At 48.8% G+C, this 20,466-nt stretch overlaps 1 protein-coding gene across 2 annotated transcripts in view; it reads right to left on the bottom strand.

Annotated features, from left to right (window-relative positions):
* The window catches only part of UTP20 (UTP20 small subunit processome component), a 355,063-nt gene that overhangs the window by 168,329 nt on the left and 166,268 nt on the right, over positions 1-20,466 (bottom strand). For both annotated transcript variants that reach the window (XM_075344692.1, XM_075344693.1), the window contains exons 23-25: positions 18,390-18,480; positions 15,437-15,522; positions 14,025-14,150 (exon numbers count right to left, since the gene is read on the bottom strand). In XM_075344692.1, coding sequence (XP_075200807.1) covers positions 14,025-14,150; positions 15,437-15,522; positions 18,390-18,480 — 303 coding nt within the window. The remainder of the gene's footprint in view (positions 1-14,024; positions 14,151-15,436; positions 15,523-18,389; positions 18,481-20,466) is intronic.

Genomic DNA, 20,466 nt, shown 5'->3' with positions numbered 1-20,466 from the left:
AGGCGTCTGCCGCCAGAGCTCTGTGATCGCGAGACCGTGCCATGAACGTTGGGACCTTGTTGTTGTGTCGGGACGCCATTAGGTCGACGTCCGGCCTTCCCCAGCGGCGACAGATTTCCTGAAACACGTCCGGGTGAAGGGACCATTCCCCTGCGTCCATACCCTGGCGACTGAGGAAGTCCGCTTCCCAGTTTTCTACGCCGGGGATGTGAACTGCGGAGATGGTGGAGGCCGTGGCCTCCACCCACATCAGAATCCGTCGGACTTCCTGGAAGGCTTGCCGACTGCGTGTCCCGCCTTGGTGATTGATGTATGCCACCGCTGTGGAGTTGTCCGACTGAATTCGGATCTGCTTTCCCTCCAGCCACTGCTGGAAGGCTTGTAGGGCAAGATACACTGCCCTGATTTCCAGAACATTGATCTGAAGGGTGGACTCCTGCTGAGTCCACGTACCCTGAGCCCTGTGGTGGAGAAAAACTGCTCCCCACCCTGACAGACTCGCGTCTGTCGTGACCACCGCCCAGGATGGGGGTAGGAAGGACCTTCCCTGTGATAATGAGGTGGGAAGAAGCCACCAATGCAGAGAGTCCTTGGTCGTCTGGGAAAGGGAGACTTTCCTGTCTAAGGACGTCGACTTCCCGTCCCATTGGCGGAGAATGTCCCATTGAAGTGGGCGCAGATGAAACTGCGCAAACGGGACTGCCTCCATTGCTGCCACCATCTTCCCCAGGAAGTGCATGAGGCGTCTTAAGGGGTGCGACTGGCCTTGAAGGAGCGAGTGCACCCCTGACTGTATTGAACGCTGCTTGTCCATCGGAAGCTTCACTGTCGCTGAGAGAGTATGAAACTCCATGCCAAGATATGTTAGCGATTGGGTCGGTGCCAGGTTTGACTTTGAAAAGTTGATGATCCACCCGAAAGTCTGGAGAGTCTCCAGCGCAACGTTCAGGCTGTGTTGGCATGCCTCTTGAGAGGGTGCCTTGACAAGCAGATCGTCCAAGTAAGGGATCACCGAGTGTCCCTGAGAGTGCAAGACTGCTACCACTGCTGCCATGACCTTGGTGAAAACCCGTGGGGCTGTCGCCAGACCAAATGGCAGGGCTACGAACTGAAGGTGTTCGTCTCCTATAACGAAGCGTAGAAAACGCTGGTGCTCTGGAGCAATCGGCACGTGGAGATAAGCATCTTTGATGTCTATTGATGCTAGGAAATCTCCTTGAGACATCGAGGCAATGACGGAGCGGAGGGATTCCATCCGGAACCGCCTGGTTTTCACGTGCTTGTTGAGCAGTTTTAGGTCCAGAACAGGACGGAAAGAGCCGTCCTTTTTTGGCACCACAAACAGATTGGAGTAAAAACCTTGACCTCGTTCCTGAAGAGGAACAGGGATCACCACTCCCTCTGCCCTTAGCGAGCACACCGCTTGCAGAAGAGCATCGGTTCGGTCGGGATGTGGGGAGGTTCTGAAGAACCGAGGCGGGGGACGAGAACTGAATTCTATCCGGTACCCGTGAGACAAAATGTCTGTTACCCACCGGTCTTTGACCTGTGGCAGCCAAATGCCGCAAAAGCGAGAGAGCCTGCCACCGACCGAGGATGCGGAGAGAGGAGGCCGAAAGTCATGAGGCAGCCGGCTTGGAAGCGGTTCCTCCGGCTGCTTTCTTTGGGCGTGAGTGAGTCCGCCATGAATCTGAGCTCCTCTGCTCCTTCTGAGTCCTTTTGGACGAGGAGAATTGGGTCCTGCCCGAACCTCGAAAGGACCGAAACCTCGACTGTCCCTTCCACTGTTGAGGTTTGCTTGATCTAGGCTGGGGTAAGGAAGAGTCCTTACCCTTGGACTGTTTAATGATTTCCGCCAATTGCTCACCAAACAGCCTGTCTTGAGATAATGGCAAACTGGTTAAGCATTTTTTGGAAGCAGAATCTGCTTTCCATTCCTTTAACCATAAGGCTCTGCGTAAAACCACCGAGTTGGCGGACGCCATTGACGTACGGCTGGTAGAGTCCAAGACCGCATTGATAGCGTAAGTCGCAAACGCAGACATTTGCGAAGTCAAGGACGCCACCTGCGGCACTGATGGACGTATGATAGAGTCCACCTGCGCCAGACCAGCTGAAATAGCCTGGAGTGCCCACACGGCTGCGAATGCTGGAGCAAACGACGCGCCGATAGCTTCATAGACAGATTTCAACCAAAGGTCCATCTGTCTGTCATTGGCATCTTTAAGTGAAGCCCCATCTTCCACTGCAACTATGGATCTAGCCGCAAGCCTGGAGATTGGGGGGTCCACCTTTGGACACTGGGTCCAGCGTTTGACCACGTCAGGGGGAAAGGGATAACGTGTATCCTTAAGACGTTTGGAGAAACGCTTATCTGGATAAGCATGGTGTTTCTGGACTGCTTCTCTGAAGTCCGCGTGGTCCAGAAAAGAGCTCAATTTACGTTTGGGATACCTAAAATGGAATTTCTCCTGCTGTGCTGCTGCCTCCTCCGCTGGAGGAGAAATATCCAGCAGTCTATTGATGGCCGCTATAAGATCATTCACCATGGCGTCACCATCAGGGGTATCCAGGTTGAGAGCAGTCTCAGGATTGGACTCCTGATCACCTAGCTCTGTCTCATCATACAGAGAATCCTCTCGCTGAGACCCTGACCAGCGTGATGACGCCGAGGGTCTCTCCCAGCGAGCTCGCTTAGGCTGCCTGGGACTGTCGTCCGAGTCAGAGCCTTCAGCCTGTGATGTCTGGGACCCCCTTGGAGCACGGATTAGTTCCAACTGAGGGGGACCGGAGAACATTGAATCAGCAGTGCCCATGGTCTGAGTGACCGGCCTGGACTGCAAGGTTTCTAGAATTTTTGTCATAGTCACAGACATCTTATCAGCAAAAACTGCAAATTCTGTCCCCGTCCCCGGGGCAGGGTTCACAGGCGTCTCTGCCTGGGCCACTACTAGCATAGACTCCGGCTGACGAAGTGGCACAGGGACCGAACATTGCATACAATGGGGGTCAGAGGAACCTGCCGGTAGATCAGCCCCACATGCGGAACAGGCAGCATATGAAGCCCGTGCCTTGGCACCCTTGCTTTTTGCGGATGACATGCTGTTGTCTCCTCAGAGCAATATAGGGTATAAAGCCAAGAAGCGACCGTACAGTGCAATATATATAGGTACAGACAAAAGTACACTAAACAACACTGTGGCACTAGTGGGGTCAGCACCTAGGTGCTGCTTACCGCCCGCTTAACAGCGGGTGTGTGGTCGCCAGAATCCCTTGTCTGGGTCTCCCAGGGCTATGTCCGTTCTCCAGCTCAGACTGCGTGCAGGAATGGCTGCCGGCGTCCTGTGAAGAGGGGCGGGCCGTGGGCGTGCTGCAGACAAAGAGCGGGAACTGGCGTCCCACTGTGCCCAGTGAGAGGGCTGGAGTATGTAAATAAGACTCCAGCCCTCGGCGCTGCTATTGTACAGCGTCTCTCCCCTTCCCTGATTGACAGGGCTGGGGGCGGGAACGAAGCGTAACTAGGCCGCAGAAGCCGGGGACTAGATTTACAAGCGCTACCGTCGTAAAAGCACGGCCGGCGCGAAGTACCCGGCGCACCACAAGTCTCAGCCGCGCCGCAGTCACCATGGCGGCCGGCGCGGTAGTTCCCCACACAAACTCACTCAGCAAAGCTGCAGTGAGTATAACCCCAAGCGCGCAGCGCTACTGTCCCCGGCGCACTAGAACACCCAGCAACGCTGGAGTGTGTCTGTGCCTGTCTGCACGGGGACACAGAGTACCTGAATGTTGCAGGGCCTTGTCCCTGACGGCACCCTAGCTCCGTATCCAGCAGGATCTCCGGGTCTGTGGATGGAGCCCGGCCTCAGAGTCTGGAGGCCGGTAAGATCCCACTTCACCAGAGCCCTTCAGGGGGATGGGGAAGGAAAACAGCATGTGGGCTCCAGCCTCCGTACCCGCAATGGGTACCTCAACCTTAACAAACACCGCCGACAAAAGTGGGGTGAGAAGGGAGCATGCTGGGGGCCCTTTAGTATGGGCCCTCTTTTCTTCCATCCGACATAGTCAGCAGCTACTGCTGACTAAACAGTGGAGCTATGCGTGGATGTCTGACCTCCTTCGCACAAAGCATAAAACTGAGCAAGCCCGTGATCCCACGGGGGGTGTATAGCCAGAAGGGGAGGGGCCTTGCACTTTTTAGTGTAGTGCTTTGTGTGGCCTCCGGAGGCAGTAGCTATACACCCAATCGTCTGGGTCTCCCAATGGAGCGCCGAAGAAATTTTTTTTTTAAGTTCACATTTACTTTTAAAGCTTGAGAAGGGCTCTATCCATAATTTTCCATTTTTAAGTGCCACCTGCTTTTTCCATTATCTGGTTTTTGGACTACAATCAGTGGGCTGGCTCCTACACGTAAGCTGTTGCTGCATCATTTTGTTTATTTTTTTTTTTCTTTGCCTATTTACCGAGATATATAAATGTATACATATGGGCGAAAATGAACGGTGCAATAACACCTACCGTAAATGGTGGATCCTGTGTTATTGACTATACATAGAGGTTACATAAAGGAGAGGAGGGCACTAACCCCCAGTGGGCATCACCATAAACAAAGACCATAGCATGAATATGAGAAGAAAAAGAATGTGCCAAACACAAAGGGATCACCAAAACAATAAAAGAATCAGTCCATTAATAGAGCTAAATAGGGCCCACTCTTCATTTTTTTCTGCCCTTGAGAAAGCCACAACCAGTGGTGATACGCGTGGGGTCACATCCCTGCTTTCCTTCCCTCCCTCATTAGCCCTATTGATGGATTGATTCTTTCACACACAGGCTTGCCTCTTGACATGCTACATTGGCCCCTCAGCGGACATTTTGGTCTACATATAACTATGCTGCATCTCTATTCAGGTTATATCTGTGGGTTACCTAATATGTTTGTTTTATATTGCGTGTTCTTTACCTAGTTCAGTGATTGTATTCATCGCTCATATCATGGTATTTCTATGCATTGTTTTAACATACCATTAGGCTAGGTTCACACACTGCGTTTTTTTGACGCTGCGTTTTTGTGCGTTTTTTGCTGCATTTTGCTGCGTTTTTGCTCACTGCGTATTTATGCGTTTTTTATCAGTGAACAATGCCATTAAAGATTGTTGAAAAAGAAGGGAATTTTGTTTACTTACCGTAAATTCCTTTTCTTCTAGCTCTAATTGGGAGACCCAGACAATTGGGTGTATAGGCTATGCCTCCGGAGGCCGCACAAAGTATTACACTCAAAAGTGTTAAGCCCCTCCCCTTCTGCCTATACACCCCCCGTGCTCCCACGGGCTCCTCAGTTTTGGTGCAAAAGCAAGAAGGAGGAAAAAGAATTATAAACTGGTTAAAAGTAACTTCAATCCGAAGGAATATCGGAGAACTGAAACCATTCAACATGAACAACATGTGTACACAAAAAAACAGGGGCGGGTGCTGGGTCTCCCAATTAGAGCTAGAAGAAAAGGAATTTACGGTAAGTAAACAAAATTCCCTTCTTCTTTGTCGCTCTATTGGGAGACCCAGACAATTGGGACGTCCAAAAGCAGTCCCTGGGTGGGTAAAATAATACCTCGTAAGAGAGCCGTAAAACGGCCCCTTCCTACAGGTGGGCAACCGCCGCCTGAAGGACTCGTCTACCTAGGCTGGCATCCGCCGAAGCATAGGTATGCACCTGATAGTGTTTCGTGAAAGTGTGCAGGCTCGACCAGGTAGCCGCCTGACACACCTGCTGAGCCGTAGCCTGGTGCCTCAAAGCCCAGGACGCGCCCACGGCTCTGGTAGAATGGGCTTTCAGCCCTGAGGGAACCGGAAGCCCAGCAGAACGGTAGGCTTCGATAATTGGCTCCTTGATCCACCGAGCCAGGGTTGATTTGGAATCCTGTGACCCTTTACGCTGGCCAGCGACAAGGACAAAGAGTGCATCCGAGGGGCGCAGGGGCGCCGTACGAGAAATGTAGAGTCTGAGTGCTCTCACCAAATCTAACAAGTGCAAATCCTTTTCACATTGGTGAACTGGATGAGGATAAAAAGAAGGTAAGGAGATATCCTGATTGAGATGAAAAGAGGATACCACCTTAGGGAGAAAATCCGGAACCGGACGTAGAACCACCTTGTCCTGGTGAAACACCAGGAAAGGGGCTTTGCACGACAATGCTGCTAGCTCAGACACTCTCCGAAGAGAAGTGACTGCTACTAGAAAAAACCACTTTCTGCGAAAGTCGTGAGAGGGAAATATCTCTCATTGGCTCGAATGGTGGTTTCTGAAGAACCATCAGAACCCTGTTGAGATCCCAGGGTTCTAACGGCCGCTTGTAAGGAGGAACGATGTGACAAACCCCCTGCAGGAACGTGCGTACCTGTGGAAGTCTGGCTAGGCGCTTCTGGAAAAAACCCAGAGAGCGCTGAGACTTGTCCCTTAAGGGAGCCGAGCGCCAAACCCTTTTCCAGTCCAGATTGAAGGAAGGACAGAAAAGTGGTCAAGGCAAAAGGCCAGGGAGAAATACCCTGAGCAGAGCACCATGACAGGAAAATTTTCCACGTCCTGTGGTAGATCTTGGCGGATGTTGGTTTCCTAGCCTGTCTCATAGTGGCAATGACGTCTTGAGATAACCCTGAAGACGCTAGGGTCCAGGACTCAATGGCCACACAGTCAGGTTGAGGGCCGCAGAATTCAGATGGAAAAAACGGCCCTCGAGATAGCAAGTCTGGTCGGTCTGGTAGTGTCCACGGTTGGCCGACCGTGAGATGCCACAGATCCGGGTACCACGACCTCCTGGCCAGCCTGGAGCGACGAGGATGGCGCGGCGGCAGTCGGTCCTGATCTTGCGTAACACTCCGGGCAACAGCGCCAGCGGAGGAAACACATAAGGGAGCTGAAACTGCGACCATCCTGAACTAAGGCGTCTGCCGCCAGAGCTCTGGGATCTTGAGACCGTGCCATGAACATTGGTACCTTGTTGTTGTGCCGGGACGCCATGAGGTCGACATCCGACACCCCCCAGCAGCAACGGATCTCCTGAAACACGTCCGTGTGAAGGGACCATTCCCCTGCGTCCATGCCCTGGCAACTGAGATAATCTGCTTCCCAGTTTTCCACGCCTGGGATGTGAACTGCGGATATGGTGGATGCCGTGGCTTCCACCCACATCAAAATCCGCCGGACTTCCTGGAAGGCTAGCCGGCTGCGTGTGCCACCTTGGTGGTTGATGTATGCCACCGCTGTGGAATTGTCCGACTGAATTCGGATCTGCTTGCCCTCCAGCCACTGCTGGAACGCTTTCTGGGCAAGATACACTGCCCGTATTTCCAGAACGTTGATCCGAAGCGAGGACTCTTGCAGGGTCCACGTACCCTGAGCCCTGTGGTGGAGAAAAAACCGCTCCCCACCCTGACAGACTCGCGTCCGTCGTGACTATTTCCCAGGATGGGGGTAGGAAGGATTTCCCCTTCGATAATGAAGTGGGAAGAAGCCACCACCGAAGGGAAGCTTTGGTCGCCTGAGAGAGGGAGACTGTCCTGTCGAGGGACGTCGGCTTCCTGTCCCATTTGCGTAGGATGTCCCATTGAAGGGGACGCAGGAGAAACTGCGCGGAAGGGACTGCCTCCATTGCTGCCACCATCTTCCCCCGGAAGTGCATGAGGCGCCTCAAGGGGTGTGACTGGCCTTGAAGGAGAGATTGTACCCCTTTCTGTAGTGACTGCTGCTTGATCAGCGGAAGCTTCACTATCGCTGAGAGGGTATGAAACTCCATGCCAAGATATGTCAGCGATTGGGCCGGTGTCAGATTTGACTTTGGAAAATTGATGATCCACCCGAAACCCTGGAGAGTCTCCAGGGAAGCGTCGAGGCTGCGTTGGCATGCCTCTTGAGAGGGTGCCTTGATCAGCATCCAAGTACGGGATCACCGAGTGACCCTGCGAGTGTAGGAGCGCTACTACAGTAGCCATAACCTTGGTAAAAACCCGTGGGGCTGTTGCCAGGCCGAACGGCAGTGTCACGAATTGCAGGTGTTCGTTTCCTATGGCGAAGCGCAAGAAGCGCTGGTGCTCTGGAGCAATCGGTACGTGGAGATAAGCATCTTTGATATCGATCGATGCAAGGAAATCTCCTTGGGACATTGAGGCGATGACGGAGTGGAGGGATTCCATCCTGAACCGTCTGGTCTTTACATGTTTGTTGAGCAGTTTCAGGTCTGGGACCGGGCGGAAAGACCCGTCCTCCTTTGGGACCACAAACAAGTTGGATTAAAAACCGTGGCTCTGTTGCTGAAGAGGAACCGGGATCACCACTCCTTCTGCCTTCAGAGTGCGCAGCGCCTGCAGAAGAGCCTCGGCTCGCTAGGGAGGCGGGGATGACCTGAAGAATCGAGTCGGGGGACGAGAGGTGAACTCTATCTTGTAACCGTGAGACAGAATGTCTCTCACCCAGCGGTCTTTTATTTGTGGCAGCCAGGTGTCGCAAAAGCGGGAGAGCCTGCCACCGACCGAGGATGCTACTAGAGGAGGTCGAAAGTCATGAGGAAGCCGCTTTATTAGCGGCGCCTCCGGTGGCCTTTTAAGGACGTGACTTAGACCACCATGCATCAGAGTTCCTTTGTTCTTTCTGAGACCTTTTGGACGAGGAGAATTGAGACCTGCCCGCGCCCTGAAAGGACCGAAACCTCGACTGCCCTCTCCTCTGTTGGGGTATGTTCTGTGTGGGCTGGGGTAAGGATGTATCCTTTCCCTTGGATTGATTGATGATTTCATCCAGACGCTCGCCAAACAGCCTGTCGCCAGAAATTGGCAAACTGGTTAAGCGCTTTTTTGGAAGCAGAATCTGCCTTCCATTCCCGTAGCCACAAGGCCCTGCGGAGTACCACCGAATTGGCGGCCGCGACCGCCGTACGGCTCGCAGAGTCCAGGACAGCCTTAATAGCGTAAGACGCAATTGCCGATGTCTGGGTGGAAATGGATGCCACTTGTGGCGCGGCCGTGTATGTGGCTGCTTCAATTTTGCGCTTGCTGAGATAGCTTGTAGCGCCCATACGGCTGCGAATGCTGGGGCAAAAGAAGCTCCGATAGCTTCATATATGGATTTCAACCAGAGCTCCATCTGCCTGTCAGTGGCATTTTTGAGCGAGGCCCCATTTTCCACTGCAAGTATGGATCTAGCCGCCAGTCTGGAGATTGGAGGATCCACTGTGGGACACTAAATCCAACCTTTAACCACGACAGGGGGAAAAAGATAACGTGTATCCTTAAGGCGCTTAGAAAAAACGCTTATCTGGACAAGCATGATGATTCTGGACTGCCTCTCTGAAATCAGAGTGGTCTAGAAACATACTCGGTGTATGAGAAGCTGACTCCTCCGCCGGAGGAGCTGAGGGAGAAATATCCAGCATTTGATCGATGGACGCAATAAGATCGTTCACTATGGCGTCCCCGTCTGGAGTATTAAGATTGAGAGCGCCCTCAGGATCAGAATCCTGATCAGCTGTCTCCGCATCATCAACCAGAGATTCCCCCCTCTGAGACCCTGCACAATATGATGTCGAGGGAAATTCTAAGCGAGCCCGCTTAGTCGGTCTGGGGCTGGGGTCTGCGTCAGAACCCTCAGCCTGGGATCCATGAGATACCCCGGGAGGACATTGTTGGTCCAACTGAGGGGGGCCAGGGAACAATGATTCAACAGAGTCCCTGTGCTGAGATACCGGCCTGGACTGCAAGGCTTCTAGTATCTTAGCCATAGTCTCAGAGAGTTTTGCGAACTCCGTCCCCGTCACTAGGACAGTGTCAACAGGTGGCTCCCCCTGGGCCCCTCTTAGCAGAGGCCCTGGCTGAAAAAGTGTCACAGGGGCCCAACATTGCACACGATGAGGGTCACATAATAAGCCTGTGTTTTTGGCACCCCTGCCTTTTGTGGGCGCCATGCTATTGTTTTCCCTAGTAACACAATAGGGTATGTAGCCAGAATGAACTGTGCTCATACAGTGTAAAATATATACTATACACAAATAATGTATCAGTACACTACAGCACCATGAGGCTAGCACCACAGGTGCTGCTTACCAGCCGCCTAAAGCGGTTATGAGACCACCAGAGACCGTGTCTGGGTCTCCCAGGGTTAATCCCTCTCTGCAGCGTCGGAGGAGCTGACAGGAAATGGCTGCGGCGTCCTGACGAGAGGAGGGAGCCGTGGGCGTGGCCGAGATGCTCACACTGTGCACAGTGAGGGGGGTGGAGTATGGAAATCATACTCTAGCCCTCAGTGCTGCTCTGTTCCGTGCAGCGTCCCGCCCTTCCCCTGCCTGTCAGGGCTGAGGGCGGGAGAAAAGGAAACTAGGCCGCAAGCAAGCCGGGGACTCGAGTATAAGCGTTGCCGCCGTAAAAGCGCGGCCGACGCCGAAGTCTCCGGCGAACTACAAGTCCCAGCCGCGCCGCAGTTTCACATGGCAGCGGCGGTTAGCGCGGTAGCCCCTACATATAAACACACTCAGCGACGCCGAGTGTGTAATGGCACAGTTTAACCCGGCAGCGCCGCGGTCCCCGGTGCACTAGCACACCCAGCAAAGCTGAGGTGTTGCTGTGCGCGGTCCCCACAGGGATACAGAGTACCTTCACGTAGCAGGGCCATGTCCCTGAACGGTACCCAGCTCCTATCCAGCAGTCTCCCAGGAGTTGTGGATGAAGCACGGTCTCAGTGCCTGGAGACCGATAGGATCCCACTTCGCCCAGAGCCCTGAGGGGGATGGGGAAGGAAAGCAGCATGTGGGCTCCAGCCTCCGTACCCGCAATGGATACCTCAACCTTAACAACACCGCCGACAAGAGTGGGGTGAGAAGGGAGCATGCTGGGGGCCCTATATGGGCCCACTTTTCTTCCAACCGACATAGTCAGCAGCTGCTGCTGACTAATCTGTGGAGCTGTGCTGTGCGTGTCTGACCTCCTTCGCACAAAGCAAAAAACTGAGGAGCCCGTGGGAGCACGGGGGGTGTATAGGCAGAAGGGGAGGGGCTTAACACATTTGAGTGTAATACTTTGGCGGCCTCCGGAGGCATAGCCTATACACCCAATTGTCTGGGTCTCCCAATAGAGCGACAAAGAAAAGAAAAAAAAAAAAAAGGTCTGATGGCATTTCCTTCTTCAATATGTTCTTCATTCTCCACTAGTGTATGCAATAGAGCAGACAGCTGCAGAACTACAAGGCTCAGCATGCTCTATACAGGACTGTATGCTGGAGGGAGAGGCAGAGGGAGGGAGCAGAACTACAAGGCTCAGCATACTCCATCCAATAGTGTATGCAGGAGAGCAGACAGCAGCTACAGAACTACAAGGCTCAGCATCCTCCATCCAGGACTGTATGCAGAAGATTTTGCCCCCCCAAAAAATGACGTGGGCTTCGCCATATTTTTGTATGCTAGCTGGGTACAGCAGGCAGGTACAGGCTGCCCCCAACCCCAGCTGCCTATTTGTACCCGGCTGGGAACCAAAAATATAGGGAAGCCCTTTTAATTATTTCAAGAATTTCATGAAATAATTTAAAAAAAAAAAAAAAAAATGACGTGAGCTTCGCCCAATTTTTGAGTCCAGCCGGGTACAACTAGGCAGCTGGGGATTGGAATCCACAGTGCAGAGTGCCCAAGCTTTCTGGGCACCCCCGCTGTGAATTGCAGTCCCGCAGCCACCCCAGAAAATGGCGCTTTCATAGAAGCGCCATCTTCTGGCGCTGTATCCAACTCTTCCAGCTGCCCTGATGCCGGGTGGCTCGCTGGGTAATAATGGGGTTAGGGCTAGCTGTATAGCTGGCCCTAAGCCCGAAATTCATGGTGTCACGCCAATATTAGACATGGCCACCATGAATTTCTAGTAAAGATAAAAAAAAAAAAAACACAACACACAGAATAATATTTTTATTAGAAATAAATCACAACACAATTAGTGACTCCATCTTTATTGAAATAAAGAACCCCCCCCCCCCTCCGCAGTAATCCTGGGTCAAGGGTCCCGCGCCGTCCAATCCGGATCAAATATCATCTGATCGGTTTGCTGGAAGGCAAAGCGATCAGATGATGTGTCAGGTTCTAGGGGCTGAAGCACATGACACAGCAGCTGATTGTATAAAAGCCGATTATACAAATCAGTTGATGCATCAGTGCAAAAAAAAAAAAAAAATACTCACTTATGTGCTGATTACCGGCAGCTCCTGGAGCGATGGGGCGGGAGTCTGATCCTGTACGATCGCTGCATCAGCTGCCGGTAATCAGGGATGAAGTCTCCTGACGCATCCGCTGATAGCTTAAACCGGCCAGGCGCCCGCGTCACCGCGATACTTACGATCACCTGATGCGTCAGGTGACTGCATCAGGTGATCCATCGCCAGGTCCTGCATCTATCGGAGGTGTCCCAGTCGTCTGCACACAGCCGGAGCGGCGATACCGTGAGAGGAGATGGGAGCGGGCATGGCACCGGGAGTCTGCAGACAGGTGAGTAACTTTTTTTTTTTTTCTACTGTTAATTTTTGTTTTCGCAGCCGCTTCCACCTCCCGCCCATACATGACGCCGCACGGCAGCATACATGCACAGGACTGGAGGTGGACGCAGCGGTGATGGTACCGGGAGGATTCACGCTTCTGTGTTTACTGACAGAAGGAATCCTCTTCCTGTACATGTCACTTTACTACCTACCTCCTGCATTTATAGCTGCGTTTTTGGTCTTAGAAACGAACCAAAACGCACCGAAACGCAGCTATTTGCGTTTCTCATTGCGTCTTTCAACATCCCATTGCACTCAATGGATGAAAAGCGCAGTGAAAAACGCGGGAATAATTGACATGCTGCGTTTTTGTGGCACCACAAAAACGCAGCTGAAAAAAAACCGCTGTGTACATACAGCAAAAATGAAAACTCAGACTTTGCTGGGGAAGCAAAGTCATGCAGTTTTCTGAGCAAAAATGCACCCGAAAACTGCGCAAAAAGCCGCGAAAAACGCACTGTGTGAACTTACCCTTACTTCAGCAAAACTGTGTTTGTGATTCTTTATTGTGTTTGCACAGGGCTGAATTTCATGGGAGAGTGATTTAGCTTTATTACAAGCTTGATGTTAAAGGGAACCTGTCACTTTTTTGGCGTATAAGCTGCGGCTCTTATATACAGCATTCTAACATGCTGTATATAAGAGCCCAGGCCGGGGGTATAAGATAAAAAAAACACTTTATAATACTTACCCAACAGTTGCTGCAATGGGCCATATGGGTGTCTCCGTTGTCCAATGCCGGCGCCGCCTCTTTCGGCCATCTTTGTCCTCCTTCTGACTCCTCTGTCTACATCATACACACTAGCCGGTCCTGCGCAGGCACACTACAATACTTTGATCTGCTCTGCTCAGGATCTGAATGCTGGTGAGTGTGGAAGACGTCGGACCAGTCATGCACCGCGGCTAGAGAAGAAGGAGCGCAAAGATGGACAAAAGAGGCGGCGCCAGCACCGGAGGCACCCATAAGGCCCACCGCGCGACCGTTAGGTAAGTATTAAAGTGTTTTTTGTATTATACCCCCGGCCTGGGCGTTTATATACAGCATGTTAGAATGCTGTATATAAGAACCTGGTGGTGGTGGCCGCAACTTATAGGCCAAAAAAGTGGTGACAGGTTCCCTTTAAGGGGTGTAAGCGTTTTTAGCCCTTTTGGCTTTTAAAGTGTTTTTAATTATGGTTGGCTCAATTTTGCTTCACTAATATTGCTCTAATAAAGTTTATATAATTTTGGGTGGTACCTTTGTGTTAAACTATACATAGAGGTGTTATCAGAAAAGTTGTCTGAACAGGAAGCATGAGTCTTATTTTAGGCTGGGTGGGCAGTGGGAAAAATTGCTACATTTCTAAACTGTTTAATATATTCATAACTGAAAAAAAAAAAATACATTTAACAAAAACCTGAAGGTTTTTTTTTTATGACATTCCCTTTAAAAATTGCTGTAAGATGATCTTGTCAATCTGTACTTAGGACTCACCTCATGAGCACGGGCATTAGGTCTGCTCTATGCATAGGCTTGACTACAGAGCTTTCCTCCGAAATGCTGAAATGGACAATTTCCCCCTTAAAGTTGTTATCTTCCAGCAACCTTTGCAAATTTTCTCTGTGAGATAGAAAATTATTAATATTTCATAATTTCATTCTGAAAATATAAATTCAAAATATGACCGTACTGAACACAACTATGATTTTATTTTTTTTTTACTAAAGCATGTCATACCCTGTGTGATATAGAAGGGACTATTATAGGAGCATAGCCAGATTTCAGCCACTCCGATACTAGGTATAAGGCCGGGGCCATACAGGGCACTACTGCGAGCCTCGCATGACACTGGGCTCTCGCTGGCAGCACAGCGGGAGCCGAGTAACATGCGAGTGTCACTGCGACTGAGGTCCGATCATGCGATCAAACCTCAGCTGCAGGGGGCGGGCCAGCTCTCAGGAGGGGAGGGTGGGATTTATCTCCCTCTCCTCCGTAGCCGGCTATTGCCATTCTCACTCTGCACTCGCATTACACCGGTGTACCGCGAGTGCAGTACAAGGTTTCTCTCGCCCCATACACTTGAATAGGTGCAAGAGAAACAAGGATCGCATTACAGTGGCAGCATGCTGCGATTGTTTTCTCGGTCTGATTAGGGCTGACAAAACAATCGCTCGTGTGCTGACACACAGGCTAATATTGGTCCGACTGGAATGCAATGTTTTATCGCACTCCACTCGCACCGATTTTCATGCCACGTGTTTTAGGCCTAAGAAGATAAATCACACTGGATATGGGATGGGTAGTTTGCTGTAATAATTGTTCATATTACATTACTAAACACGGTTCTATGCAGAGATGATAAATGCATATAAGAGGAGGGTAGATAAACATTCTGAGGAATGGTTGATGATCTATAATGTAGCTTTAAATGAAATTATTGATTTATAAACTCCAGTAAAGTGTAACAGAATACAATGTGTTGTGGAATCGAAGAGAGCCATGGGTAGTCCATGCATTGCGATCCGAGATCGGACGTCTGCACAAGCTCTTAGGATTGCCCAGGACTTTTACATTGATGTAATATCTTTAAGATAGGTCACCAATATCTGATTATGGGGGTGACACGTAGTACCCTGCCAATTAGCTGTGGCCGAAGCAGACAGTGGCTGAAGTGTATAGCCGCAGAAGGGTACTGCATATCTGATTCCTATTTGAAATCAATGTAAAAATTCTAGACAACCCTTTCAACTTAATTTTGGTACAAATATACAAGTTAACCGAAAATGAAACAAAATTAAATTATTCTTTTTTATTTTTGGTGTTTAGTACATGGCTATCTTCTCAACTCTCTATTTTTTAAGATTTCAAATTTCCCAAAATTGATAACATTTTTTGCCCATAGTTACTTGTAGGGTAGAATATGTGGGTGTTTGTAGCTCAGCACACAATCCAAAGCCGATTTCTGGACGTTTTGATCTTGATGACATAAAAGCTGGAGGGAGAAAGTGAAAACATGTCATAAGTGCGTTTTATTAACTTTTTTCGTTTTTTTTATGCTGATTTCACACTTTATTTTTTAACGAGATAAGGAAAGAAAGAGCGGTAGTCACATGATGCAGGAGAGGACCGGAGCAGCGCTAGAAATGGCGAGACAGCAACTAGTAAAATACATTACTGATAGCTAACAAGCAGAATATAAAAATAAAAAAAAAGAACAAAAAACACTGCAATGTAATGAAGAGAGAATAATGCAAAATATAATTGTAATGGTAGATGGATAGCTAGGATAGATCAATCAACAAACATTAGTAATGTCTACACAATATTACTAGAATATTAACCGATTGGCTGCAGACTTGATATTCTGTCTTAGCTAACAGAATGTAAAGGCTGGAGCCATCAAAACAAGGCCCCCCCCCACCAGAGGGGGAAGCCAGGAACCCAACTGGGGACACTGGAAGAAAAATGGAGGAGTGTCAACAATCTGGAAGTACTGGGCTTTTTTTGTTAGTTTTGAAGCATCCTTAGATTTTCAGAAAGCTTTAAAAGGGGACCAATCACCAGGATTTTCGTATATAACCTAAAGCCAGTGCTATACTGGCACTATCAGGCTTATTCTATACATACCTGTAGTGGTCAGCTTGCATGTTTAGGTTTTGCAATCCAAGAAAGTAAAGTTAACAAAATCAGCAGCTACTTGAGTGACAGCAGCTGACAATATCTGGGAGGAAATTCATAGTTATCCCCTCCCCCTGTTAGAATTATCATAAGTATTACACAAACAATTCACTTTTACTTGCAGGACCTGTGTGAGGTCATGCCCATGTGTCCAGAAGAGGCGGGGCCTCAGTCAACAAAGCTGGACATAAGGTCACATGGGTATGACATCACACAGGTCCTACTAGACAAAGTGAATCCATGGTATAAAACTTCTGTTAATTCTAACAGGGGGAGGGGATAACTATGAATTCCCTCCCAGATATTATCTGATCCTCAGCTGCTGTCACTCAAGAAGCTGCTGATTTTATAAACTTTACTTTCTTGGATTTCAAAACCTAAACATCAGAGCTGACCACTAATGGTATGTATAGACTCAGCCTGATACTGTCAGTATAGCACTGGCTTTAGGTTATATAGGAAAATCCTGGTGATTAGTTCCCTTTAAATATAGCTGATGAGCCCTTTAACCCCTTCAGCCCCCGGGCACTTTCCGTTTTTGCGTTTTTGTTTTTTGCTCCCCTTCTTCCGAGAGCCGTAACTTTTTTATTTTTCTGTCAATCTTGCCATATGAGGGGCTTGTTTTTTGCGGGACGAGTTGTACTTTTAAATGAAACCATAAGTTTTACCATAAGTTTTACCATATAGTATACTGGAAAACGGCAAAAAAATTCCAAGTGCGGAAAAATTGCAAAAAAAAGTGTGATCGTACAATAGTTTTTGGGATATTTTATTCACTGTGTTCACTATATGGTAAAACTGATGTGTCAGTGGGATGCCTCAGGTCAGTGCGAGTTTGTAGACATCAAACATGTATAGGTTTACTTGTATTTAACACTAGAACTACTGAGGTAGTCATTTTGACTACTTAGCACCATGTATTTCTATATAGGTGTCACGAGTCCAGTAGTTCTAGTGTTAAAGGGTTAAAAAAAATTCACAAGCTTGTCCAAAAAAAGTGGCGCACGTTTTGCGCCATTTTCCAAAACCCGTAACATTCTTATTTTTTGGGATCTATGGCTCAGTGACGGCTTATTTTTTGCGTCTCGAGCTGATGTTTCTAATTGTACCATTTTTGTGCAGATGCTACATTTTGATCGCTTGTTATTGAATTTTGCGCAAAACTTGCGGCGACCAAAAAACGTAATTTTGGCGTTTGGAATTTTTTTGCCGCTACGCCGTTTACTGATCAGATTAATTGATTTTATATTTTGATAGATCGGGCATTTCTGAACGCGGCGATACCAAATATGTGTATATTTTTTTAAACCCTTTAATTTTCAGGGTTATTTAATTTTTTTTTTTTTTTACCCCTAGCCCTAGGGGGCTATAGCGATCAGCAATCCGATCGCTCTGCACTATCTGAAGATCTCAGCTACAGAGATGGAAGTGAGTCATGTTAGCTACAGGCGTCATCACATGACCCTGTGCTACCATGGCAACCACCGAAAGTCACGTGATCGCGCATGTGAATTCCGCTGGGGGCGTCGGTAAGTAAAAATTATGGCCGCGCGCATATACATCTCACTGCCAGACTTTGGCAGTGAGATGTAAGGGGTTAAATGTTCCGGGTGGAATGCGATTCCACTCGGAACATGCAGGCACACATGTCAGCTGTTAAAAACAGCTTGATATGTGCGCCGATAGCCGCAACCTGCTGGCGGCAGGGGGCGGGGCTTAACCTCACACGTTCCATGACTGATAGATCCGTCCAAGGTCGTGAAGGGCTTAAGAGAGATTAATACATAACACAAATGTTAAGCAACACATTGTACGCATGAGCTGAGGAGTTAGTTGATGTCAGAGCTGAACTTGGGATCTAAATCGTCACAGCACTGTATATATTGTGTGGGTTACAAGGTAAAGTCTCTAGAAGTCAATAAACTAGAGACCATAACATAGGTAAAGTGCACAGATGGCATAACTTTAATAGGCTGTTCTATCTTTACTGCCACTAAGTAGTGAGGGCTATAAAGATATACAACTACATCAGTAACAAGAAAACATGAAGCCATTTATGATGGCTTCAAAGGGGTTGACAAGAAGTAAACTGTGTTAAATCAGGTGTATTAAAAATTAAATAAAAATCACAAATTCAGATGCATAGACATGGCTATACCACTCCACATCCACAGCGCTTACCTGAGTGTACAGCTCATATAACTTTGGCTCCAGGTATAATGAACGTGGATTTGAAAACTTTGAAAAAACTCCTAGATGAGCAATAAGCTGCCTGCAGAAGAAGAAGAAGGTTCAAAACCATTTCCACACTAAAATTATTAGATTACAGTTTAAGTCAATGGAGCAGTAATGCGCATGTGTAAACCCCATCCTATAGTAAGTCAATGGAGCAGTAATACACATGTGTAAACCCCATCCTATAGTAAGTCAATGGAGCAGTAATGCGCATGTGTAAACCCCATCCTATAGTAAGTCAATGGAGCAGTAATACACATGTGTAAACCCCATCCTATAGTAAGTCAATGGAGCAGTAATGCGCATGTGTAAACCACATCCTATAGTAAGTCAATGGAGCAGTAATACACATGTGTAAATCCCATCCTATAGTAAGTCAATGAAGCAGTAATACACGTGTAAACCTCATCCTATAGTAAGTCAATAGAGCAGTAATACACGTGTAAACCCCATCCTATAGTAAGTCAATGGAGCAGTAATGCGCATGTGTAAACCCCATCCTATAGTAAGTCAATGGAGCAGTAATGCGCATGTGTAAACCCCATCCTATAGTAAGTCAATGGAGCAGTAATGTGCATGTGTAAATCCCATCCTATAGTAAGTCAATGGAGCAGTAATGCGCATGTGTAACCCCATCCTACAGTAAGTCAATGGAGCAGTAATGCGCATGTGTAACCCCATCCTATAGTAAGTCAATGGAGCAGTAATGCGCATGTGTAAACCCCATCCTACAGTAAGTCAATGGACCAGTGATGCACATGTGTAAACCCCATCCTACAGTAAGTCAATGGAGTAATAGTGAGCATGTGTAAACCCCATCCTATAGTAAGTCAATGAAGGGGTAGTGAGCATGTGTAAACCCCATCCTATAGTAAGTCAATGAAGGGGTAGTGAGCATGTGTAAACCCCATCCTATAGTAAGTCAATGAAGGGGTAGTGAGCATGTGTAAACCCCATCCTATAGTTAGTCAATGGAGCAACAGAGAGCATGTGAATACCTCATCATATAGTCAGTTATTGGAGCAATAGTGGGCATGTGCATATCCCTTCCTATGGTTAGTGAATAGAGGACTAATGAGCATGTTTAAACCACAGACTATAGTTAGTCAATGGAGCAGTAGTGAGAATGTGGAAACTCCATCCTATAGTCTGTCATGAAGCAATGGTCACACATGATAACTGCTTTATTTACACAGGAGATTTCAAGATCTGATGCGTTTTGGTCTCACTCTAGGGCAAATTATATTAGGCTGTGCTGTTCTGGCTCCGTACTCTGTTTATATTCAGTAGCAATGTCGGAAGTGGGGGGGGGGGGGGATGAAATTTCTTCCCCCAGCAACCTGACACTGTTAACCTATTCTAGGGATCGGTCATTAAAGGGAACCATCCAGCAGGATTTTCATATATAAAGTAAAGCCAGTGCTATACTGGTGCTAGGATGGTGAAAGTAAGCAAAGCTTTTGTTGAGAGATTGGATGTTTTATTTCAGAAATACGTGCAAATCAAGATCCAGAAATGCACTGCTATTTGATTGACAGGTGCAACAGGAAGAGAATATGTGGGTCCGGTCTTGCTATCTATTCCCACCCCTGTTTGTCTGCCTGCAACTGATCGCTCCCGGTAGCCAGCCGCCGGGTGATCAGCTGATCGCTCCCAGCCGCCGGGTGATCAGCTGATCGCTCCCAGCGCCGGGTGATCAGCAGATCGCTCGGCCGCCGAGAATGTGTGCGGGGGACGGAGTGCGGAGTGGGTGGAGCTGAACGGGGCCATGGCACGGAGGACTGGTGTGTGTGTGTGTGTGTATTTATATACATACATGCGGAGTGGAGTGCGGGAGGGGGCGGAGCCGAGCGGGGAAGTGTCGGGCTCCCTGCACACGTGGCCAGGGTAAATATCGGGTAAAGCACTTTGCTTGGTTACCCGATATTTATCTTGGTTACAGGTGCAGGGAGCCAGAGAGCATGCGCAGTAAAATCCTAAGGATTCCACTGCTCAAAAAAAGTTACATGCTGCGTTCCTCCCG

This window comes from Anomaloglossus baeobatrachus, chromosome 4 (genome assembly GCF_048569485.1).
Source record: "Anomaloglossus baeobatrachus isolate aAnoBae1 chromosome 4, aAnoBae1.hap1, whole genome shotgun sequence".
NCBI classification, from domain to species: domain Eukaryota; kingdom Metazoa; phylum Chordata; class Amphibia; order Anura; family Aromobatidae; genus Anomaloglossus; species Anomaloglossus baeobatrachus.
This window is presented reverse-complemented; position numbering and strand designations above follow the sequence as displayed.